This window comes from Dipodomys spectabilis, unplaced genomic scaffold (assembly GCF_019054845.1).
Source record: "Dipodomys spectabilis isolate Male_0828 unplaced genomic scaffold, ASM1905484v1 ptg000594l, whole genome shotgun sequence".
NCBI classification, from domain to species: domain Eukaryota; kingdom Metazoa; phylum Chordata; class Mammalia; order Rodentia; family Heteromyidae; genus Dipodomys; species Dipodomys spectabilis.
In genome coordinates, this window is record NW_024871271.1 from 909,490 (window position 1) to 932,156 (window position 22,667).

A 22,667-nucleotide genomic window follows, 5' to 3' on the forward strand; every position below is an offset into this window, starting at 1 on the left:
GGGTGCTGTGCTCACCCAGCGTACCCCCCAGACCAAGCTCGGGTGGTGTGCTTGCCCCCAGACCAAGCTCGGGTGCTGTGCCCGCCCCCAGACCAAGCTCGGGTGCTGTGCTCGCCCGGCATCTCCTCCAGACCAAGCTCGGGTGGTGTGCTTGCCCCCAGACCAAGCTCGGGTGGTGTGCTCGCCCAGCATCTCCCTCAGATCAAGCTCGGGTGGTGTGCTTGCCCCGCGTGGCCCCAGACCAAGCTCGGGTGGTGTGCTCTCCCGGCGTACCCCCCAGACCAAGCTCGGGTGCTGTGCCTGCCCCCAGACCAAGCTCGGGTGCTGTGCCTGCCCCCAGACCAAGCTCGGGTGCTGTGCCTGCCCCCAGACCAGGCTCGGGTGCTGTGCCCGCCCCCAGACCAAGCTCGGGTGGTGTGCTCGCCCGGCGCACCCCCAGACCAAGCTCGGGTGGTGTACTCGCCCGGCGCACCCCCAGACCAAGCTCGGGTGGTGTGCTTGCCCAGCGTCTCCCCCAGACCAAGCTCTGTGGTTGTGGGAGGCGAGCAGCCCTTCTGGCTCCTCAGGCACATGGCCCCCTCTCAGTCCTGGCCAGGCAATCAGCCCACACTTGGATGATGCCACGTCCAGTGCCTCAGAGCCAGACACGGGACGGGGCCAGAGCCTGAGTGGGAAGCATCGGCAGTGGTGACACAGGCCCTGGAGCCCGGCCTCCTGCCCAGGGGTGCCTGCAGGTCCCAGCTCCACAGCCCCCAGGGCCTGGGCCAGGCAGATCCCTCCTGCCACAGCTCGGCCTGGCTGGAGGGAGGACCCGAGGGGCGAGCGGGACCCCCCCGCTCGGCGCCAATGTCCCTCTGCCTTCCAGATCTTCTGCTCCCGCTGCTCGCCGCACTCAGCACCGCTGCCACGCTATGGGCAGGTGAAGCCGGTCCGCGTGTGCACACACTGCTACGTGTTCCACGTCACCCCGTTCTACAGCGACAAGGCAGGCATGTGACACCACACGGGACCCCAGCTGCTCTGGGGCCCGGGACTCCGGGAAGGCCGGGCTCCTCCCGGCCCTGCTGCCCGAGCACACGCACACGCACACACGCACGCACGGGCCGCCCCGGAGGTGTCCTCGTGCCCCAGCGAGCTGCTGCCGTTGCTGTAGCCCTGCTCAGGTTGCCACTGTCCCCAGCCTCGGTCCCCAGCCTGGTGGCCAGGTCTGCTGCAGGGGCCCGACAGGTCTTCTTTCCCTGTGGAGGACCAGGGGTGCCTGGGGGCTGCCTCTGGGGCAGGCCACCTGGTGGAGCAGGGGGGGCTCCTCCACCCGCCCCAGAGGCCGCTCTGGACGCAGGGACGCAGGCGTGGCTGCTCTCTGTGGCTGGCGATTGGAAGCAGGAGCCAGGGGCTCCTGTGCTTGCTCCCCACATCCTTCCCTGTCCCGCTGCCCGCCTTAGGACCCCGCTCCAGGACACATATCTCATTTCTTCCCCGAGGGAACAGTGGAATGCCAGCCCAGTGGCCCTGAGGCACACGGACATGCCCCGGCCTAGGCACACACAGCCCAGTGCAGGCAGACAGCAGGTATCGGCTGGGCCCAGACCCCGTGGGTAGAAGGTTTTCAGGTTCTTGGGCCCCGGCCCCGGGCGGCACAGGACCACGGAGACCGCCCGTGGCCAGCACTACCCTCCTCCCCCTGCGCCCTGGGCCCTGGGCCCACCCCTCAGACCCACAGCCGCTGGGACCCAGGCTGAGACAGCCAAATGGCCCCTGCGCGCCGTCTCCTCAGGCTTCAATCTCAGGCTTCACATTGCAATGACGATTGCAGTTTTGTTTTTAGAGATGACACACCTACTGCTTCTTTTATAGACAAAAACCCGCTGTCGCTCAGCAGTGGCATACACATGCACAAAAATGGCTTCTGGGGGGGAGAGTATGTAACAGAGGGAATCTTATGTATTGAGATTATTTTTATTTTCTAAATGCTGTAACTGGAGACCATTTCCATAAATCTATTTAAGGATTGCAGAGGCTCTCATGTCTTCTGTGGACGCTGACGACTTTCTCCCCCCCTCCCCCAGACATGAAGGTGTGGGCGCTGACATGGACTGGTGCCACTCTTACAACGGCTGGAAGGCAGACATGGCTTTCCATCAGCCCTGGGGGGGGGGGGGGGGCGGCCGCCGCTCCTCCCGCCACCATCCTGCTGGTCCCTGTGTTCCTGTGCTGCTGTGGCCTAGCCCAGCAGGGGGTGGGGTGGCTGGAGGAGGCGGCCCCTGCTCACGGCCGGGGCAGTGAGGACCTGGGGGCCCAGTCCCTTGGGAGTCGTGGCTGGGGCTGAGTCTCACAGCAGCTCCCATATCCCCTTTCTGGCCGATGGTTTGGAGCTTGGGCTCCCCCACCCAGGACGAAACCCTGGGGAGGAGAGGAGCGTCGGGGGGCCGCTCCTGCTTGCCTGGACGGAGCGCAGAGATGGCCCTCCCCTGCGGACAGCTGACCCTCAGGAGGCCCCACAGCCTCCAGCCCCAAAGCCCAGCCCTGCACTCAGTGGTCATCTTCCAGTCTGGACATAAGGCATCACGTCCGTCCACCTAGGGGAGGAGGTCCATCTTGATGGGGAACTGAGGCTCGAGGAGGCCAGTAAGTGGCAGAGCTGGATTGTGAGCTAGAGGAAGGACCACAGGGCCGGAAGCTGCAGTGGCCACAGATAGGTGCGGGGAAGGCACTCCCGGGCCGTCCTGTCCCATCACCCGGCCGGCAGCCAGAGACGGCACACAGGCTGACACTGGGCCCTTGGGTGTCCCCGGCAGCCCCACCCCAGCTTCCAATCACAGCAGGGGCCCAAGGCCAAAGGGGCCCTGACCACGGGTGCTCAGATCCAGACTTAAGACACAGCGCCCCACGAGGCAGCCCAGCAAGCAGAACGTGGCAGCCTGGGAGGTGACCAGAGGTAGCACGGGAGGAGCAGGGGAGGGACCCCTAAAGGCTCAGCGCCGAGATTCCACTCCATCAGTGCCAGGACACACTTGGCCTCTGCCGCTGGCCCTGCAGCCCTTCCCCTTGTGTGTGGCACTGGACGGCTGGCCTGTCCACGCAGATCACGGGACCCTGGCTGGGAGGCAGAGTGCTGTACTGAGGGGAGGGAGTGGGGAGAGTCAGCTGGTTACATGGGCCGCATCACAGCACGGGGCTCAGGACCGTTGGTGTCCTTGCTAAAGGCCAAACTGGGGCTGGAGTCACTGACACACCACCTCCTCCATGTCTTCCTCCTTTGGTCCAGCCCAGACTCCAACCACAGCACCTCACAGCCACCAGGGGGCACCCCACACACTGCCTCCTCAGGGCCTGCGGGCTCCCAGGGTGCCACCTCTGATAGAGGTCCCTCCACCGCCATCACCCAGTGGCCAGGTCCTGGTTTTCAGAACCCCGCAGATGGGTGGAGGCTCCAGAGAGGCCTGCATCTGACACAGCCGTGACGGAGGCAGGGCAGACTCCGAGGAGGCTACCCGTGGGGTTGCACGCCCTGGCCAGCCAGGTTGGGTGAAAGCTGCCGGCACCCCGAAGCCAGGACTCCGTGGGCCCGCCCGCTGGCTGTGCAGGGAGAGCTGAGGAGACCTGTTTCCTTCCGAGACTGCCACCTCCAGGCAGCCTTCCTTGTTAGCAATGCTGTCACCACCCCAGCACACAGCACAACACAGCCCCAAACACAGCCAGCGCACATCAACACCTCTTTCCCTTGTGGAAGACCTGCCCCACCCCAGGCTCTCTTCTTCAGGAAGGATGCCCCACAGCCTCTTGGGGCTGTACGGCAGCAGGGCTGGGCTGGGCATGCTCTGTGCTCAGAGGGGTCAGAGACTGGGCACCTCCACTTTAAGGGCCACCTGCTCACCCCCGAGGACACTCATCCACCCCACATATCCCTCCTTAGGGCTTCTTTTCCTTCTCAAAAAGCTTTTAAAAGGATATTTTATCTTTTTTGCTTTTGAGGATATTTTTGGCTACAAGAAACTCTAATTTATAATTGCTAAACTGTGCAGGGCTCATCAGCAAAGTGGGGAAACCTTTATAAGTTGAGAACAAAAATCCACTCTGACAGTCGTTCACAAGTAGGATTAGTTGTTTTATTTAAAAATTAAAAGTAACATTGGAGTTATATCAGGCTCCATAGACATTTGATCACACCTTTAAGTACCCTGATTTCCCTGTCTTTTGTATTCTGAAAACAATGTTTTCCTGCATGTCAAACTTTCTCAAGGCCTGACCCGGGCTCGTGGTGGGCCAGCCTGGCAGCCGGTTCTGGCCAGTTGTGACCAGGCAGGCACCTCCCCTTCCTTCCCCTCCCCTCCGTGGGCGGGACCAGGAGTTTGGCGCATGCAAGTACTGACTTGGGCGCTGTTCCCTGGTCTGCTACTTCTGGGCACCGCTTTGTGCCCAGCCTGCTGTCCAGCCCAGGGCTGTCCATGAAGTGTTTCACCGAGTCTACGCCACCCCAAGTGGTAGTGCAGCCATGTCCATTTTATAACTACAGAAACAGGTGACTTGGCCAAACCAGAATCCGGAGTGGCTGCAGGGAGAGACCAAGACAGAACTCCACGGACTCCTGGCTCCTGCTGGAGCACCAGCCGGCTTCGGGCGCAAGCAGCCGGGGCTTTGCCCGGCTCATGGTGGCTCTCAGGGCGTTGTACAAACCAGCTGACCTGGGTCTGTGAGGCAGACGGCTGGCTGGGAGATGACTGACGGGCCGCCCTCCAGCCCTGAGGCCCAGCACATGCTCGGCATCTAGGGGAGGCGGTAGGGCTGGTTCATGGGGGATGGGAGGAGGGAGTGTCTACCAACCCAATGACCCTGTGTGTGGGGGGGGGGGTATCTACCAACCTAATGACCCTGTGTGTGTGGGGGGGGTATCTACCAACCTAATGACCCTGTGTGTGGGGGGGGGGTATCTACCAACCTAATGACCCTGTGTCTACCAACCTAATGACCCTGTGTGTGGGGGGGGTATCTACCAACCTAATGACCCTGTGGGGGGGGTCCACCAACCTAATGACCCTGTGTGTGGGGGGGTATCTACCAACCTAATGACCCTGTGGGGGGGGGGGGTTCGATGCGATGCCGAGGCCAGCAGACAACTGACAAGCTGCGCGGTGCGGTGACCCGGGGCCAGAGAGGGGAAGCCACGGATCGCCCGGCGGGGTGGAAGGTCTAGAAGCTTCCCGGGGGAGGGAGCACCGGGGCGCTTCGGCGCCGGCTCCAGCCCCGCTCTGCGGGGGGCTCCGGGCGCGTGGAGGCCGCCGTCCGCGGGGCAGGTGGACACTCACCGGGAGCGCGCGCCGTGGGCCGCTCCCTCTCACCCCGGCCAGGCCCCGCACCGAGAGCCACGAGGGAGCCCGAGGCGGCCGCGCCGGGGGCCCCGGCGGCCGGGCGGGGCCTCGGCTTCTCCGCTGGCCCCCGGGGTGCCTGGCTCCAGTCTCCGGCCGTCCCCACCCCGCTCCCGCGTCCCGGCTTCCAGGAGCCACCTGCGGCGCGCAGCGACGCAGGGACCCCGACGCGGGACGCCAGGCCGCGTGCTCCGCGGAGCCCGTGCCGCCCCGGCCCTGGGCTCGCGGTCCGGGGCCCCCCGCGCCCCGCCGCGTCCGGCCCGGCCCCGCGCAGGCCCGGCCCGCGACCGGCCCGCGGCGCGCCGCTTCCTCTCGGCAACGGGTCCGTCCGGCCTCCAGGGCCCTCATTGGCCGCGCGCCCGGCCAGCGCCCATTGGCCCGCGGTTTCAATTTACATAGGCCGCTCTGGGCCAATCGGCGCGCGGCAACTACTTAACATGCACGGGGGCCGCCAGTCAGCGCGCGCGGGGGCCGGGCCACCACGTGCTGTTGCTAAGCTTGGGCTTCTAAATTGTTACTAGCGCGGCCAGCCTATCCCGGCCTAGCCTTGCATCTGTCAACATTCTCGGCCCTGCCCGAGGCGCTCGGCCCGTCCCCATTGGCCGGGGCCCGGCACGGCGCCCGCCCCCGGGGCCGCAGCGCCCGCGCCTATTGGCCGCCCCACCCGCCGCTCTCCCTTATGTGTCAATTTGAGGGCCCGAGGCGGAGGGTGGCGGCCGAGCGCAGGAGTCCGCGAGTCTGGCGAGTGTGCCGCCGGGCGCGGGGCGGGCGGCGAGCGGAGCCGGCCGGAGCGCGCCGGGCAGCGGCCGCCGCCGTCCCGGGCGCGGGCGGCAGGATGGAGCTGAACTCCCTGCTGCTGCTGCTGGAGGCGGCCGAGTACCTGGAGCGCAGGGACCGAGGTAGCCCGCGCCCCTTTGTGCCCGGGTGGGCGGGCGGCGGGCGGGCGCGGGGGGCCGCTGACCGCGCCGTCTGTCCGCAGAGGCCGAGCACGGCTACGCCTCGGTGCTGCCCTTCGACGGCGACTTCTCCAGGAAGAAAACAAAGGCAGCCGGCCTGGTGCGCAAGGCCCCCAACAGCAGGTACCGCCGCCCCCCGCCCCGCGCCCGGCCGCCGGCCCGCGGGAGGCGCGCCCCGCCCGCGCCCCGGCCTCCCGCCCGGCCCCGCCCGCCCCGCCCGCGCGTCGCCATCTTCCCGCGGCCGCGCCTCCCGCCGCCGTAAACAGTGCCACGCGTACAGCGCCCACCGCCGGCCCGCGCCCGCCGCGCGCCCGGGGACTGCTGGGGGGGGTCGGCCGCGCCTCCGCCCCGCACCCCCCCGTCTCCACGGTGGGGGTCAGGGCCCCCGCCGGTGCTCCCCGTGAGACCCCAGCCGCGGGGCGGGGGTCGCCGGCAGGGGACCGGGCTGCCGGCGGACCCGGGGCCCCGCCCCGGCGCGGGGCAGCCCCCGCTGTCCCCATCCCGCGGCCCCCTTCCTGCGGCCTGCGTGCTCCTGGGAAGCGAGGCCCGCACGGGCGCCCGCCGCTGCGGGTCCGGCCAGGCAGACAATTCCTTGAGGCTCTGGCCGCCTGAGGCCCAGCTCGGCCCCTGCTGCGGACGTCTGTGCACAGACTCGGCTGTGTGGGCATCCCTGCCTCCCGTCCGGCCGCCAGGACGGCCTCTGGCTCGGCCAGCCCGCCTGAGCACGTCCTCCCCCTCCTCCGCGTTCACCTCGCCCCAGTGGGTCCCTGGAAGGCAATGTCACGGTTGTCTCCATCTTGCAGCCTGGGGAGCCCAGAGCATAGAAAGACGCGGTTACTTGCTCAGGCCCACTCACCCCTCACACCCTCTTCCTGGGAGCTCTTCACCTTCTGCTGTGATGGCAAGCCCTTGGCAGCTGGGGGGTGCAGAGGGGCTGTCTCAGCCTGGCTGTAGCTTTCCTGCAGCCCCTCTGGGTATTTACAACCTTCCCTGGGCCTGTTCAACCCAGTCTAGGCTGATGCCCTTTCCTTGTTAGGAGGCTTATCTGCAGCCGGCCCTCAGGCCGCGTGTCAGGGGCAGCCCCTTACCTGGACGGCTCTTACCGTCTGCCTCGGCAAGAGACAAGATTGGGCACGGTGAACTAGAGCGAGCGGTGGGTGGCAGGCAGGAAGACATCCCTGGGGTAGGACGTCAGCAGTCCAGTGGTTGTTCCAAGTTCTGTGAAGGGAAGGCTTGGAAGGAGGAGCTGGCACCAGGTTCTCTGAGACGGCAAGCAAAAGAATGCCTACCTCACAGACAGATGCGGTGCCAGGACAGCCCTTGGCACCACCCAGAGCGGCATTAGTGCTACTTCTCCAGGGATAGGTGCTCCTGGGACTTGCGGGTACCTGCAGGCAGAGGGAGCAGGGGAGAAGCTGCCCCAGGCTGCGGCAGAGTGCCTGTCTGCCCCCCAGGGTGTATGGAGCCCAGTGCCGTCCTCACCGGGGCGGATAGGTGGGCTTGTCTACACTGAAGGACACCTGCTGACCTCAGCCTCCCCTGTAAGCCAGCAGACCTGACCACATGGCCCGGCTGAGGGACGGCCCCCTGATGGCCAGTGAGGAGCCTCCGCGGTGCCCCTTGTGGCTTCCTTGGCCCTGGCAGAGGTGCCGGGACTCCTTGCCCAGCCCAGGTGACCAGGAGGTCCTGCGGCCTGGAAACTGCACAGGGAGCCGAGGACCTGGCAGACTCCAGGAGGGAAGAGGAGAGGCCCGCTGCAGCAGCTGGCTGTCAGGTGGTGGAAGCAGACAGGGTGGGCAGGTGCTGTGGCCTGAGTGGAGATGGGAGATGCCACTGGAAAGAGGCAGTGGCCACAGAGGCCCAGGAAGCAGGGGAACATGGATCAGGGTTGGGGCGTGTGCCTAAGCCCTGCTCCTGTGTGCCCAGCCTTCCCCAGACTGGGATGGCAAGTGACCTCATAACTGGAGGGCAGACTCTTCCGAATGGTGCTCAGGACTGGCTGCCCTGGGCTGGATGGGCAGGACAGGTGGGGCTCGGGACGTGGGACACAGTCCCCCCAGACCTACCGCTCCAGGAAGCATTTGCAGCCCAGGACACGCACGCACGCACACTTACACACTCACACATGCATACCATGAGCTGACCTGGCTAGGATGGCTTTGTCCTGGGCGTCCCCATCTACATGGAGACCACGTCCGTGGCCACCAGGCGTGTGAGCCTTAGGAGGGCCGCAGGAGGACAGTGTTGTCCGTCTTGTTAGGACACAGTGCGCCCTGCTCAGCTGCGTCTGTGCGATGGGATTGTTGCAGGGATACAGACGGCCTGGGGAGAGGGAAGCAGAGAAGGCAGGTGCTTGTTCCTGGCCAGATGTGGAGCACTGTGGGGCTTCTCCAGGGCTCCTTACCTCCCCTGTGTCCTCCCGTTGGCCGCACTCGGTGGCTGCGTGGCCGCGGGCCCCTGTCCCTCTGCACTCGCTGTGTGTGCCCTGCCCTGTCCTCACAGCTCGCGGGAGACGCCTCAGCCCTGGGTTGCCAGCTGCTCAGCCGCCCCTGCCTCATCACCTGGGGACTCCCTGGGCCCGGGGCTGCGAGCGCCCTCACAAGCACTGTGGTAGTTGGTGCTGTGATGTGGGGCCTCAGAGTGAGCCCTGTCTTTCTGTCTCTCTAAACAGGTCTTCGCACAACGAACTAGAAAAGCACAGGTAAGTGGCTCTCCCGCCCCCTGTGTTTCCTTACGAGCTGCCTGGCAGGCATGGCCCACCTTCTGCTGAGGGGCGGCAGACTGGGGCCAGAGTTCGATTGCTCCCCGGAGGAGGGGACTATGGCCCTGTGTGGCTCCTGCACTCAGCTTGGAGGAGGCCCGCTCCTCCTGCCCGAGTCCCAGTTGGAGCCAGAGCTCCAACTGACCAGAGCGTGGGTTCCTGCCCCCAGGCCTCCCACAGACAGCTAGACGGCCACGTCCCCGCAGGACTGAGGCCGGAGTCAGCCAGCAGAGCCCAGCGCGGGGGTGTGCTGCGGCTGCGTCCCCTGAGACTCGGCCTGTGTGTGGGAGGTGTGGCTAGGCGAGCACCCTCTTGGTGGCCAGTGGGAGCTCAGGCACCTGGAGCAGCCCGTAGACCAAGGAGATCCCCGAGGACTGCTAGGTGGAGGCTGCACACATCTGTGAAATGGGCCAGTTCCATTTCCTGGTGGGGCGGGTCTGATCCCAGACCAGAGCCTCATGGGTGTGCTGGGAAGATTGGAGTCTGGCCAGTTCTCCCCTCTCCCTCCCCCATGTCTGAACCCTTGGCAGCGCCAGCTTCCGCTCCCGCGGGATCGGGGCTCTGGCTGGGCGGGACGGAACACCGTGTTCCCTGAGGAGATGCACTTCCTGCACTGGTCACGTGTGTGGGGGGGGGCAGGGTGTTCCCAGAGGGCCATGGGGTTGGGGGCTGCTGCTGGGCTTCCAGGCCAGAGAAGCCCAGTCAGCCCTGACCAGGCCCGGCCTGGGGGCATTCTAGGGGACACTTCCTGGAGAGCGTGTCGGGGGAGCAGCCTGGGCGCAGAGGGAGGGCAGGTGGTAAGGGCAGAGGACCAGGCCTGGCCTTCATCTCTGCCATCTCTGCCCCCAGCCTGTGCTCACACTGGGCCTCAGGCATGGCTGGCAGCCTAGGTGCCCCCAGCCCAGCCAGGAGTCCTGGCCAAGCCATAGGTTTGGTGGGCCCTGAACAGCCCAGGGGCCTGAGCTTGGGGCCTGGGTAGGGGTCTCCGTCATGGCCAGGGAGGAGGGAGGGACGCTCTGGGTACCCTCGCACGCACAGCCAGGCTCACATGCCACCGGCCCTGGGGGAGAGGGTCCTTCTACTGGGGCCTGGCTTGAGCCTGTGGGGCCTCCTTGGACAGGTTCTCAGCCTTGCTCTGGCCCTGGTCCTCGTCTTCTAAGTCCCCCGGTAGACAAGCAGTCTGCCAGCCAGTGGCTGCAGCCAACCCAGCGCCTGGTGGCCCTTGTGGGCTCAGCCCTAGGCTTTGGCCGGAGCTAGTATACAGAGGGAGCTCTGGGTTCTCTTTGCCCTAGAGTGGCGGGTTGACCCTAAAGGGAGATGGCGCCAGGTCCCTTCCAGGGGCAGAGGCCCAGTGCAGCCCCATGGAACCACACAGGGCGCATAGAAGGTTCTAGTAAGCTGAAGGGCCTGCAGGAGCTCTTTTGCCCCCTTCCCACTGGCCGGCAGGTGACTTCCCCGGTGCCCTTTCTCCAGCGGCCTGGCCTGGTGTGGCCCGGAATGTGGCTCTGCCAGCCGCCTGGAGCTCAGCCCCGCGGCAGAGGGGCACCGTGGCATGGAGCTCAGAGTGTTGTCTGAGGAGTGGGAGCCGGTGGCGGCAAGGCAGGAGGGCGGTGCCAAGGGCTTGGCACCGGGGGTGGTTCAGGCAGGATTCGCAGGGGCTGTGTCCGCTCCGGGTCCTTTCCAAAAGGCAAAGTTCCAGCGACTCCACGGGATGCCTGGGGCCGGGACGGAGGGCTGCGGGGAGGGGCTCCGCTGGAGGCTCAGCGTGGCCGGGTCCTGGGGCTGTGGGGCTCAAAGGGTGAGGACCGCCCCGGCGCCCCCACCCCACACTGGCAGAGCTGAGGGCCTCAGGCAGCCTGCCCGTCACAGCTGCTGCCCCGGGCAAGGAGCCAGGGCGACCCCAGCAGCCTGCAGCCGCGGGCACGCACCCGCCCAGGACTGGGTGGACACGCTGAATTTTAAACAGCACATGTGTATGGTCTAGTGCCTTGCTTTGTCTCTGGAGAAATGTGTTTTTCTAAAGTGTTGTTCATGTGCTTCCTGTACTGCACCCCAAAGAGCGTCTCAATCACTTGGTCCCTGGGGTAAGAAGGGCCCCTAACACTCCTCTGTCCCTGCTGCGGTCCTCCACTCAGCTCCCCGTGAGCGCTGCCCTCCGGCCTCTCCCTCCCAGACCTCCCTGGCCTGAAGCCTGCGTAGGACCCACAGTTTGCTCTCAGGGTCTTAATGGTGCCTGTGTGGCGGGCAGTGCTGACCCCGCATCTTTGCATGCCTGGGAGGACATTATAAGACCCAAGTCCTAAGACCAGTGGAAACGCTAGCCACAGTTACGAGCCAAGCCCACGGCAAACGACAGGTCATCGGCGCCGGCTAAGCAAGCGCCTTCTGCCCTCTTGCTGGCGTGAAGGAGAAAATGTGTATCTGCTTGTTGGAGTGCCTGTTTTCTTGATTACTCATGAGATGGAGTGAACTTCATGTTAGATTTGCCCTTTGTGTTCTGCAGCTCACCTGTTTGTGCTCTTTGCTCATTGTTACATTGAGGTACTGCTCTTTATTTTGGATGTATATGAGCTCAAAATATCATGAATACTAACCGTGTGTCTTTTATATGTATCGCAAATATCTTTCTACTGTTACTTGTCTTTTAGCTGTGTTTTTCCCCCCTCTTTCTTGTACAAATGTGTCTTTCTCTGTATTAGTAACGTGGGGGAGGGACTAGCATAGCAAATACCTGGAAATACAGAAGAGCACCAAGCTAAAGAAATAAACGTTGTGGCCGCCTGTGCTGGCGACACGCGCTTCCTGCGCTTTGTTGTGTTCCATGGAGTCTCTCATGTGCGTCTGCTGTACCATTTGCTCAAACAAAACCGGGTCACTTGTCACACACGTGGTTCTGTTTCCAAACTTTTTGTTGAACACTCATGACAGGGAAATGGAGATGCAGCACCGTGATCATGTGGTTCTCTGTGGGCGGGGAACTTTCTTTTTGACAGTTGGTACTTGCTAAGGTCATGTGTGACAGATGCAATGAAGTGGGGGTGGCAGCAGGTGGGCTCGAGGAGGCCTGACAGCACCTGGCACCCTAGCCTCGGTGGTGGCCGCAGGACAGGTGACTGGTCTTGCAGGGCCTTTCTTCCGTTAGCTTGCTCAGCTACATGCCTCCAGCCCGGGACTGCAGGTTCACCCACTGGAGGAGAGGAGGTTGGGGTTCTGGGCGCTTGGGCGTGAATGAAGGCAGAGGGAAACCCACAAGGCCTCAGCTCCACCACACTGCCTAAGCCCAGCCCACTCCCCCGTCTCCTGGCCAGCCCCTGCCTCAGTCTGTATTCTAGCAGTTCTTCCTAAAGTCTAACTGTTCCCCATCCAGGAGAACCTCTGGGCCTCCAGGTGCTTGGGCCAGGGCTCAGTGAGACGGTGCTGTTAACAGGTGTGGGTGCAGGCTGTAGCCTCTCTCCTTCCTTCCCACCCTCCCCCCTCTGAGCTGGGCTGCCAGTGTCTCCCCGCAGCCTCTCTGCACCCAGTGACGCCTCCTCTGTCCAAGGAGGAGGTGGCAGTGCCTGCCTTCGGCCCTGCAGGGTCTCTTCAGGACTGAAGAAGACCGTGAATGTGCTGCTCCATGGCTAGGGAGAAGATGCTGGCCCTGATGGGCCGCAGGCTTTCCAAAGTCCCCAGAACATTCCCCGCCTTGACCTGGCAGCGGTGCGCCTGAGAATCCACACTTAGCAGAGTATGGTGGACATGGGAGCGAGGTGGGGCCGGCAGGGCCTGGGGGCAGTGCTGAGCCGCGCACCCCTGAGCCGCTCAGATCCAACCGGCAGGGGCCGTGTGCCAGCCTGTGGATGCGTGCGGCCACGGCACGGGTCCGGCTGTCACCGAGGCCACGGAGGGCCATGGCCTGGACGTAGCTGCCCCTTCCAGCCCAGTGGGCCTGTCAGGAGCAGCAGCACTTGTTCGGGGAGGGGGGGTCGTGAGGCCAAGCCCCCTGAGGAGATGGATTCAGGAACAAAATGTGTCATGAAGGCCTAGCAAACCCGGGGTCAGGGAGGTGGCCCTCAGCCCTCACGCGCCCCGGTCAGCGCCACAAGAGGGACCAGGGCGCATGCGGCACGCTGGCATTGTCTGAGTCCCGGGCCTCTGAGCCCAGCCGTGCTTAGGCAGGCTTTGCAGGGTCCCTCGAACGCCCACATCCAGTGTGCCCCTCGTGCCAGGCCAGGAGATTCCCGGGGAGGGACCCCCGCGGTGGGGCCAGGGGCCGGGGAGCTGCCTGGCCCTCCCTCAGGCCCAGGCCCCTCCTGCTGGCGCCTCATGGGCCTTCCTGTCTGGCCTCACAGACTGTTTCTGGCTCTTTCAGACGAGCCAAACTCAGGCTCTACCTGGAGCAGCTGAAGCAACTGGTACCCCTGGGCCCTGACAGCACGCGCCACACCACGCTGAGCCTCCTGAAGCGGGCCAAGATGCACATCAAGGTGAGCAGTGCGGCCTGCCCGTTCCTGCAGCCCTGGCTCTGCCACAGGCCCAGAGGGCCGTGGGGGGGGGGGGCCTAGAGGCATGTGTTGGGAAAGGATATTTTCTGGGGGACCGTAGAACGGATGGGAATCAAGGAGATGCCATGGCTTGGCTGAGTTTTACTAGCAGTGCCGGGGGAGGCAGTGGTGTGCGCAGGCCAGGCTTAGGGGGGAGGGGGAGGCAGTGTTGTGCGCAGGCCAGGCTGGGGGTGGGGGTGGGGAGGGGAGGCAGTGGTGTGGGCAGGCCAGGGGAGGCAGTGTTGTGGGCAGGCCAGGCTTGGGGGGGGAGGCAGTGGTGTGGGCAGGCCAGGCTTGGGGAGGGGAGGCAGTGGTGTGGGCAGGCCAGGGGAGGCAGTGTTGTGGGCAGGCCAGGCTTGGGGGAGGGAGGCAGTGGTGTGGGCTGGCCAGGTTTGGGGGGGGGAGGCAGTGTTGTGGGCAGGCCAGGCTTGGCGGGGGGGGGGGGGGAGGCAGTGTTGTGCTGCAGGCCAGGCTTGGGGGGGAGGCAGTGGTGTGGGCAGGCTTGGCGGGGGGGGGGGGGGGAGGCAGTGGTGTGGGCAGGCCAGGCTTGGGGGAGGGAGGCAGTGGTGTGGGCTGGCCAGGTTTGGGGGGGGGGGAGGCAGTGTTGTGGGCAGGCCAGGCTTGGCGGGGGGGGGGGGGGGAGGCAGTGTTGTGCTGCAGGCCAGGCTTGGGGGGGAGGCAGTGGTGTGGGCAGGCTTGGCGGGGGGGGGGGGGGGGAGGCAGTGTTGTGCTGCAGGCCAGGCAGGCCAGGCTTGCGGGGGGGGGGGGGGGGGGGAGGCAGTGGTGTGGGCAGGCCAGGCTTGGGGGGGGAGGCAGTGGTGTGGGCAGGCTTGGCGGGGGGGGGGGGGGGGAGGCAGTGTTGTGCTGCAGGCCAGGCTTGGGGGGGGAGGCAGTGGTGTGGGCAGGCTTGGCGGGGGGGGGGGGGGGCAGGCAGTGTTGTGGGTAGGCCAGGCTTGGGGGGGAGGGGGGGAGGCAGCGCTGTGGGAATGGCCAGGCTAGGGGAGGAGGGGAGGATGGTGGCTGTGTGTCCCTGGGATGTGCAGGGGTGGCCACTGGAAGGGCCGGTGGGGCCAGGGGTCTTTCCATGCTCTCCTAAGCAGGTCCTCTGGAAGGAGGCAGCCATCTTGGAGGGTGTGGGGCCGTGGAGGCTGCTGGCAGCGGGCATGGGATAAGGGAGGCCCTCAAACACACATGCAGGTTTGGGGATTTGGAAATGCTCGAATGTGGGTCTCTGTCCCCTTGAAGGGCCTCCTCTGCCCCTCAGGGACTACGTGGTGGGAGCTTCGAGAGAGGCCCGTCTGGGGCTGGGGGTCCTCGCAGAGCAGTGACTGACTGGGCCAGGAGGGAGTTGAAGGTGAGGGCGTGGCACAGACGCTGTGGCACAAGCTCAGTGAGGGCCAAGCGGGGCAGGCCTCGGGAGATGGTGCTGGCTAGCAGTTTCAGGCCCGCATGTGACTGGGCTTGGCTGGGCTGGCCAGCAGCTATGGGCATTCTAGAGCTGGGCAGCATGTTGAGAGCACAGGGCCAGGCCATCTTGGGAGCCAGTGGAGCTGGGGACCGTGTAGGGTCACCCTATGAGGGGTGAGGATCCTGCTCTGTGCAGGCTTCTGCGACCCTCCCAGCCCCAGCCCCACAGATCACCCTGTACGGCCCCCCAGAAATTGGAGGAGCAGGACCGACGTGCCCTGAGCATCAAGGAGCAGCTGCAGCGGGAGCACCGCTTCCTGAAGCGGCGCCTGGAGCAGTTGTCGGTGCAGAGCGTGGAGCGCGTGCGCACAGACAGCACCGGCTCGGCTGTCTCCACAGACGACTCGGAGCAAGGTGGGGGCCCGGGCAGCCTGCGCGGGCTTCAGGCACCTTGAACCTCCCCGTGGCAGAGAGGATGCCGGGGGCTGGGTGGGGGTGTTCCCGGGACAAGGAGGTCCCCACCCTACTCAAAGAGGCATGCTCTTTTCTGATGGTGACTGTCCCGTGAGGCCCAGAGCCTGGTGTGCCCCCCTGCCCCCCCAGTGCACCTCCCCCTCCCCCAAGTACTGGGTTTAGATGCGGGAATTTGTGATTACACCCCACCGCTTGGGTCCCTCAGGCCCTTAGCTTGTTTTTCAGAGACTCTCCCTCTTAACTTTACCTAGCTACTCCTCCTTCCTAAGTAGCTGGGGGTGCAGGCATTGACCACATGCTGAGTCCCAGGCTGAGCTCTTACCTCAGGCTGCACTCTGGAGCAGTCTTGTACCTGCTTCCTCTGGGCCAGGCAGGTCTGCCGTCCTCCCCACCCCCACCCCCACCCCAGAGCCTCTGCTGCTGTGGGAGAGGAGCCCTGCCTTGGAAGGGAACTCCCAGCTAGCCTCAGAGCGCCAGCCTGACCTGTTCCCCTCTGTTTCCCCAGAGGTGGACATAGAGGGCATGGAGTTGGGCCCCGGGGAACTGGACAGTGTTGGGAGCAGCAGTGACACCGATGACCACTACAGCCTGCGGAGCGGCGGCTGCAGTGACGGCAGCTACGGGCGCCCCTGCCAGCGGCCCGGCCACCCTGGCCTCTTGTAGGTCCCATGTCCTGTGCTCCTCGGCCCGCCGCCCTGCCTGGCCGAGCGTGTCAGCCCTCCAGTCCTCCCTTGACCCATGCCAGCCTCTCCGTGGGCCCACTGCTGTGCCATTCTGGAAGCTCCACTGCTGCCTGGACTGCCAGCCTCTTCCTGCAGATCAGGGTCCTGCAGGGAGGCAGAGCCCAGCTCCCGCGCCCTGGAGCCCAGCGTAGCTGCACACAGTCTGTTCTCAGATTCCCAATCATTCCAGAAGTATTAAATGTCATTGCTGCAAACTTCGGTGGGCTCCATGTCAGGGGCTTAATGACCACCGTGGGAGCTTGGAGCCGACGCCAGATCCTGGGAGAGAGGCGTGGACTGAGGAAGGAAGGAAGGCGCCACTGTCTGTCTGTCTGTACGTCCATCTTTTGGTCCACACAGGCTCCTGAGGCGTGGACCGAGGGACCCGTGAAGGGCGGGATTTGGGTGAGCACCTGGGGCAGGCGGGTGGAGAGAGGCCTTCTTCCCTCGGGTGTCAGGAGCCAGGGCCGCGTTCCTGGGGGCTAGTCAGGCCACTCCATGCCACACTAGGCAGCTTCCGCTCTGTTTAGGACCATGAGACACACACATGCACCCCCTGGGCTCGCTCCCACACGCGCACACTCACACAGACATGCGGGCACCAGCCGACACACATCCTGTGAGGTTGGGCCTCCAAGGGCCGCCTGTAAGTGCTGGCCCCTGGCCTATGCCTGGCTTTCCTGCTGCCTCCCCCTTCCCCCTCCCCGACTCGCCTTTCCCTGGCCCAGGTGGCTTTGCCTGGTCTGTGCAGGAATATGGTTTCTCTTCCTGACAGAGACTGGGGTGAGCTGGGTACACTGCCCCTGGACGCTCACCTCCCTTTCTTAAGCAAAAAAAAAAGGAAGAGAGAGAGAGAGAGAGAAAGGCAGGCAGGCTAAGCGCACCCAGGAGCTCCCTCCAGGGAGCCCCTCACAGCGCTCTGCCCACGGCCTCAGCCGGCAGAGGGTTCCCCCAAAAAACAGAAACATTTTTAAAAAGAGAAAACTCTGAAGACTCTCTCACTGAGGACGTGAGTGTGTGTCGCCTTTATTTCCTGTATAAGATTTTTGTACTCTATTTTCCTAGCCGTTGTTGTGTCCTTGTGTGCCGAGGGGTGGGAGTGACCCAGCGTCTCAGGGACCTGTCCCCCGCACACCATCATAGTGTGCCTTGTGTCCCTGTGTTGCCCTGCCGCCACCACCAGCATGTCCCTGTGGCTCACGGGATGCCCCGGCCTGCCCGGCAGCTTTCCAGTCCTTCCCACAGCTGTGGCCGCCTCCAGTGACATGTCCGGGCCCGTGTGAGTGGCGTAGCTACTTTCTAGGCAGGGCCCGTGGCCCGGGCTCGGTGGTGCCTCCCTGGTGGCTGACTGCAGCCTGGGGACAGCAGGTCTGCCTGGCCGGGGCTTCCTTATGAACCCGCAACTCTGCCCCTGTTCTCGGCTTGAGGTGGATCTAGGAATCCACTGATGGCAGCGGGTGGACACAGCCGTCTCTGGCTAGGGTAGGAGGCTGCTGCTGCTGGTCTGCCATTCCTGAAGACCTTTCCCTGTGGGCAGCACACAGCAATACTTAGGTGGTGGCAGCAGGGGGGCAGGGCAGCAGCACCTCGCCCATCCCCAGGGCATCTGTGATAAAGTTCCAAGCTGTTTTTTTTTCACCATGTCGATGGACACCCTGTGGTGGGGGGCCCCACTAGGCAAGGGTTCCCTGGAAACAGCTCTGCCACAGAACTGGCCCTGTAGGGGCTGTTGGAGAGCGGGTGGAGAGGAGGCCTGCGGGTGGGTTTTGTGGAATAGGAGAGGATGCCTAAGAGGATGCTGGGCGGTTCTGTCTGCATCTCCCCTGCCTCTGGGGGTCTGCAGGGTCTAGAAAGGGGGCTTCTCTCTGTGGGAGCCGGCCAACCTAGCATTCATTCCCAGTGCCCAGTCTGTCTTTAGGGCTTGCTCCCAAGTCAGAATTCTGAAGCCATCAGTTCCCTCACTCTGCCTGGCAGAGTCTAACCCAGGTGAGCAGAGCAGCTCCCAGGCCAACCTTCCCAGCAGCTCAGCCATTGTCCCACCAAGACTGCAGGGTCGGTCTCTGCAGCCGCCCAGGCTCTACCCTGCTTCCCCCTGCTGCTGCCTGCACAGAGGTGTGGCAGACGGTCTGGGGGGTGGAGGGGGACTGGTGCTAAGAGGTCCCTATCCATTCCTCTCCCACTCCCTTCCATTTGCACAAGCTGGTCATTACTGGTGGCCACAGGGTCAGAGCAGGGCAGATATGGTCTCTAGAAAGAAGTCAGGGCCAGAATAGCCAGTCTACGTCCTTTCTCTGTACCCTCCCTGCCCATATAGGCCCTGTGGTGCTGACTGGTTGAGGCCCGGGCTGGGCCGGGGCATGGGAGAAGCAGCCCCACCCAGGGCTCCCATTCTGCTACAGGTCCTCTGGAGGTGCTGCAGGTGGCTCGTCCTGGGGCCTCTCCCAGTGGCACAGCAGGGTTCTTGAGCTTATGCCCCTGGGTGGATGGAACCTGGAACCAACCTCTAGTCCCTCTCCTGTTCCCAGCTATCACCAAGCTCTCTTGGGGTCAGCTGGCCTGCCACTCCCTCACCCCGGCTCCATCCCTACTCCAGACCCCTTGTGGGGGCACTGGGGCAGGTCCTGAGCAGAGTCTGGGCCCTGAGCTGCCGAGCAGCCCCTCCCACCCCCGGGCAGGGTTGTGCTGTGTCAATCTGTCATTGTAATATAAATACAGATTTTTATACCTCGGCCTCTGGCTTCCAGTTCTTTCCATCGTCCTGCTTTGCACCCTTCCCCTCAGCCTCAGCTAGAGGGCCTGAGCTCATCCTGTCATCCCCGCCCATGTAACTGACCCACGCCACCCTGTCCGGGCTCTGCTTCTGACGGGTCAGGAAGCCCTGTGTCCCAACCAGTCGTGGATCCCACTGTCACCCCTGGGGTGGAGTACAGGAGGGAGTTGAGGCAGACTCCTCTCCACGCCTCTGTGCCCACAGGTGTTGCTATTACAGGTTTGGGGTGCTGCCTAGCCCTGGGCTGGGGCTGTGGATAGCTTGCCCCTTCCAGGGTTCTATGCTGTGGCTCTCCAGTCCCCAGCATCCCTAGAATAAGCTGGGCATTGTCTGCTGCCCACCTCAGGACCTGCCAGCAGAGCCTGCCTCCGTCCAGCTGTCTTGGGGGAGCAGCTGTGAGGTTTTGAGAGTGTGTGGGGTGGGGAGGACTTGCTGTCTGAGCCTGCTCTGTGGGGATGTGCCACCTTGAGCACTACAGAGGGGGTTGGGGATGGGGGAAGAAGCCCAGGCTGGGCCCATGACAGAGCTGCTAGAGATGGGACCTGCTGGCAGGTTTTGGGGGGACTGTGGGAGGGGGTGCTCCCCATTTCCAACAGGTGGTATGATTCTGGGCCCGGATGATTCCACCTGGGAGGCCCATGTTGAGAGGGGCACTCTCAAAGGGAGGGAATTCTGGTGGGAACACAATTGAGGCCTGAGTGGGTGTTGCTGTAAATTTAAGTTCCAAACAGTGCTTCACAATCTGTCACTACTGCTCACAACTGGAAGTGGTGGGCACAAGGTCCATGCGAGCCACAAGCAACACCCGAGTTGTTGTGCGGGCTGAGAAGCTGAGGCTCACAGAAGGTACTCCTCCCCCACCACCTGGCCACAGGGGGATGGATGGAGACCTGCCCCTCCCAACCCTCGGGATTCCCGCATCCCCCCTGGGCAGCTCTGTCATGTTCCTGTTGGCTAAGCCACAGCCAGCACCCTCAAGTGGTACCACCCACGGCCAGCCCTCGACCACTCTGGGCAGCTGGGGCACCCGGCGCTGGCCCTGCTGCTCTCCCTGCCGTCCTCCTCTGAGTCCCGTGACCTTGGCATTGAGCCACAACATCAGCCTTATCCTGTCCTTCACCCCAACCCTGCCCTCAGCGCACCTCCTGTAGCTCTCCGGGCAGGCTCAGGCCCAGCCTGCCCTGAGGCCCCGCCCCCCACATCCCTTCCCCTCACATTTTTGCTGAGATTACAGCCACAATATTGGGGCTAGGCTAATCTGAGCTAATTGCTGGCAGGGCCGTTGCACATGGCTCCTGCTCCCTAACCCGATCTCTAGCCAGAGGAGCTGCACACCAACCCCAGGTTACCAGCATGGAAGTGGGCTATGCCATTCCTCAGGGTGGGGCTGCAGTGGCTCTCAGCAGCACCTCACTTCGTGCTGCCTCACCCCGTTTGTCTGAGGCCAAGTATCAGACACTTCTCTCCTTTGGCTGCCGAGCTCTGCCAGTCCTCTGGGCCCGCTCCTTCCAACTCCAAGGACCCCCACCCCCACCCCTCAACACACACACACACCACACCCCCAAGCTCGCTCTTCTGAGTTTGAGGACAGTTAACTTTGTCACATGACATCACATGCCAATATGATGATAAACCGTCTTTCTCCTCCCTGCTCCAACCCTGAAAGTCTGATTTCTTCTCCTGTCTCAAAGAAAAAGAAGAGCTCCAGCAGACACTGCCTCAGCTCCCCAGGCTTCCCCTGTCCACCTGGGATGTCCATGGAGCATGGACAAAGCTGCTTCACAGTCTGGCGTCCATGCAGACTCCAAGTGGAGTGTAGGCTCCTAGGTCAGGGCAGGAGGGATGGGAGGGGTGGACTCTGCCCAGGCAGGCCTCACAACGGACAGAGCAACGAAAGGCATCCCAGGAGCTGGTCCTTCCTTTCCCCCTCATCCCAGTTCAGGTGGAGGAGGATCAGCCGCCACCAGAGCCAATGCTGGTGAAGGTTTCGGTTCAGCTCAGCACCAGACTGACATCGGCATGAACCTGAGGGCGTCCAGCGCCGGGAGGACACAGGTTAAGAGCACTGTGTCACTGGGGCACTGAACCCCAATCTGATCAGGAGCTGGTAGTCTCCCAGGTCACATCTCTCTGGCTGGTCACACCCTGGTCCTGCCAGCTCCCGCAGCTCCTTCTGCCCTATCGCATTCCTGGGTTGCTTTGTTCCAGCTTACTCCTCCACCTTTGTTGCTTTTGTAGCTGCAGAGTCGAGTCTTTTAACACACATCTGAGTGTGTCATATCCCGCTTAAAAACACTCTATTCCCTACTGCTTGGAGAATGCTCCCAGCACCTCCATTAAAATGTCATCTAACCTCTCTACCTCACAATAATAATAATAATGAAATTTCAAATGGTATCTAAAAACAATCTTCAGCATCACAAACTGATGCAAAGAGTATAAAAATAGTCTGAAAAGTCATCATCCAAAACCTAAGATACTTTTTAATATTAGTGGGAGGAAAACATCTAGGAAGGAAAAAAAGTAAATAGTAATAGCATTCATTCCCACAAACCTATGTTGAAGGCTAGTTGATTCATTATATTTTTATACTTATATGCTTGCTCTGTGTGGATTTGTTCCTGTGTCCCCTTTATCTGTGTGTGTGTGTGTGTAGTTCTGGGGCTTGAGCTTAGCACTGTCCCTGAGCTTTTATGCTCAAGGCTAGCATAGCTCTACTACTTGAGCCACAGCTCCACTTCTAGTCTTTTTTGGTGTGTGTGTGCGCGCGGGCACGTGCATTTAATTGGAGGTAAGAGTCTCATGGATTATCCTGCTTGGGCTGGCTTCAAACATGATACTCAGACCTCTACCTCCTGAGTAGCTAGGATTACAGGTCCTTATCTTTTGACTACACTGAAGCTCCAATTGATTTTGATTGGAAGAAAGCTTGCCTTAGAAACAAGTTTGAGATAAAATTCCAAATACAACATCAAGAAGACCCTGTATGTTTGTCATTTGTACTTGTGGCGCTAACACTTTTAACTTTTACTTTATGGTTTTATGGGGGGGGCTTTAACTCAGGGCCTGGGCGCAGTCCCTGAGGTCTTTTGGAGTGAATGACGGGAGGTAAGAGTCTCTGGGGACTTAACTGGCCTAGCTGGCTTCAAACCGTGAGCCTCAGGTCTAGTCTCAGCGAGGGTAACTGTGGTCAGCTCGGAAGTCGTTGGGACAGTCTGTGGGCCGGGAAGCCAGAACCGCAAGTGATGGCCGGGAAGCCTCGGTGGGCCTGGCCCCCGGGCTGGAGAAGACTCCGACTCCTCCTTCCCCCGCAAAGCCCCGGCTGGGGAGGACGCAAAGCCCGGACTCCTCCTCCTCCCCCCCAAAGCCCCGGCTGGGAAGGATCCCCCCCCCCACAAAGCCCCGGCTGGGAAGGATCCCCCCCCCCCCCCCCCCGCAAAGCCCCGGCTGGGAAGGACCCCCCCGCAAAGCCCCGGACCCCCCCCCCCCGCAAAGCCCCGGACTCCTCCTCCTCCCCCCCGCAAAGCCCCGGCTGGGAAGGATCCCCCCCCCCGCAAAGCCCCGGCTGGGGAGGACCCCCCCGCAAAGCCCGGACCTCCCCCCCCCCCGCAAAGCCCCGGCTGGGGAGGACCCCCCCCCCCGCAAAGCCCCTGACCCCCCCCCCGCAAAGCCCCGGACTCCTCCTCCTCCC

The 22,667-nt window shown here is 63.3% G+C and overlaps 2 protein-coding genes across 2 annotated transcripts in view; both read left to right on the plus strand.

The window, feature by feature from the left end:
- The window catches only part of Zfyve28 (zinc finger FYVE-type containing 28), an 85,173-nt gene extending 83,165 nt beyond the window's left edge, over positions 1-2,008 (plus strand). Inside the window, exon 13 of the mRNA XM_042670995.1 lies at positions 866-2,008. Within this exon, the coding sequence (XP_042526929.1) occupies positions 866-997 (132 nt within the window). The 3' untranslated portion in view covers positions 998-2,008. The remainder of the gene's footprint in view (positions 1-865) is intronic.
- Positions 2,009-6,069: 4,061 nt separating this feature from the next.
- Mxd4 (MAX dimerization protein 4) lies at positions 6,070-18,936 on the plus strand. Its single transcript, XM_042670959.1, has 6 exons — positions 6,070-6,262; positions 6,343-6,442; positions 8,991-9,020; positions 13,432-13,546; positions 15,262-15,424; positions 15,990-18,936. Exons 1-6 carry the CDS (start codon positions 6,199-6,201, stop codon positions 16,145-16,147), a joined length of 630 nt encoding a protein of 209 aa, XP_042526893.1. The 5' UTR covers positions 6,070-6,198; the 3' UTR covers positions 16,148-18,936.
- Positions 18,937-22,667: the final 3,731 nt, after the last annotated feature.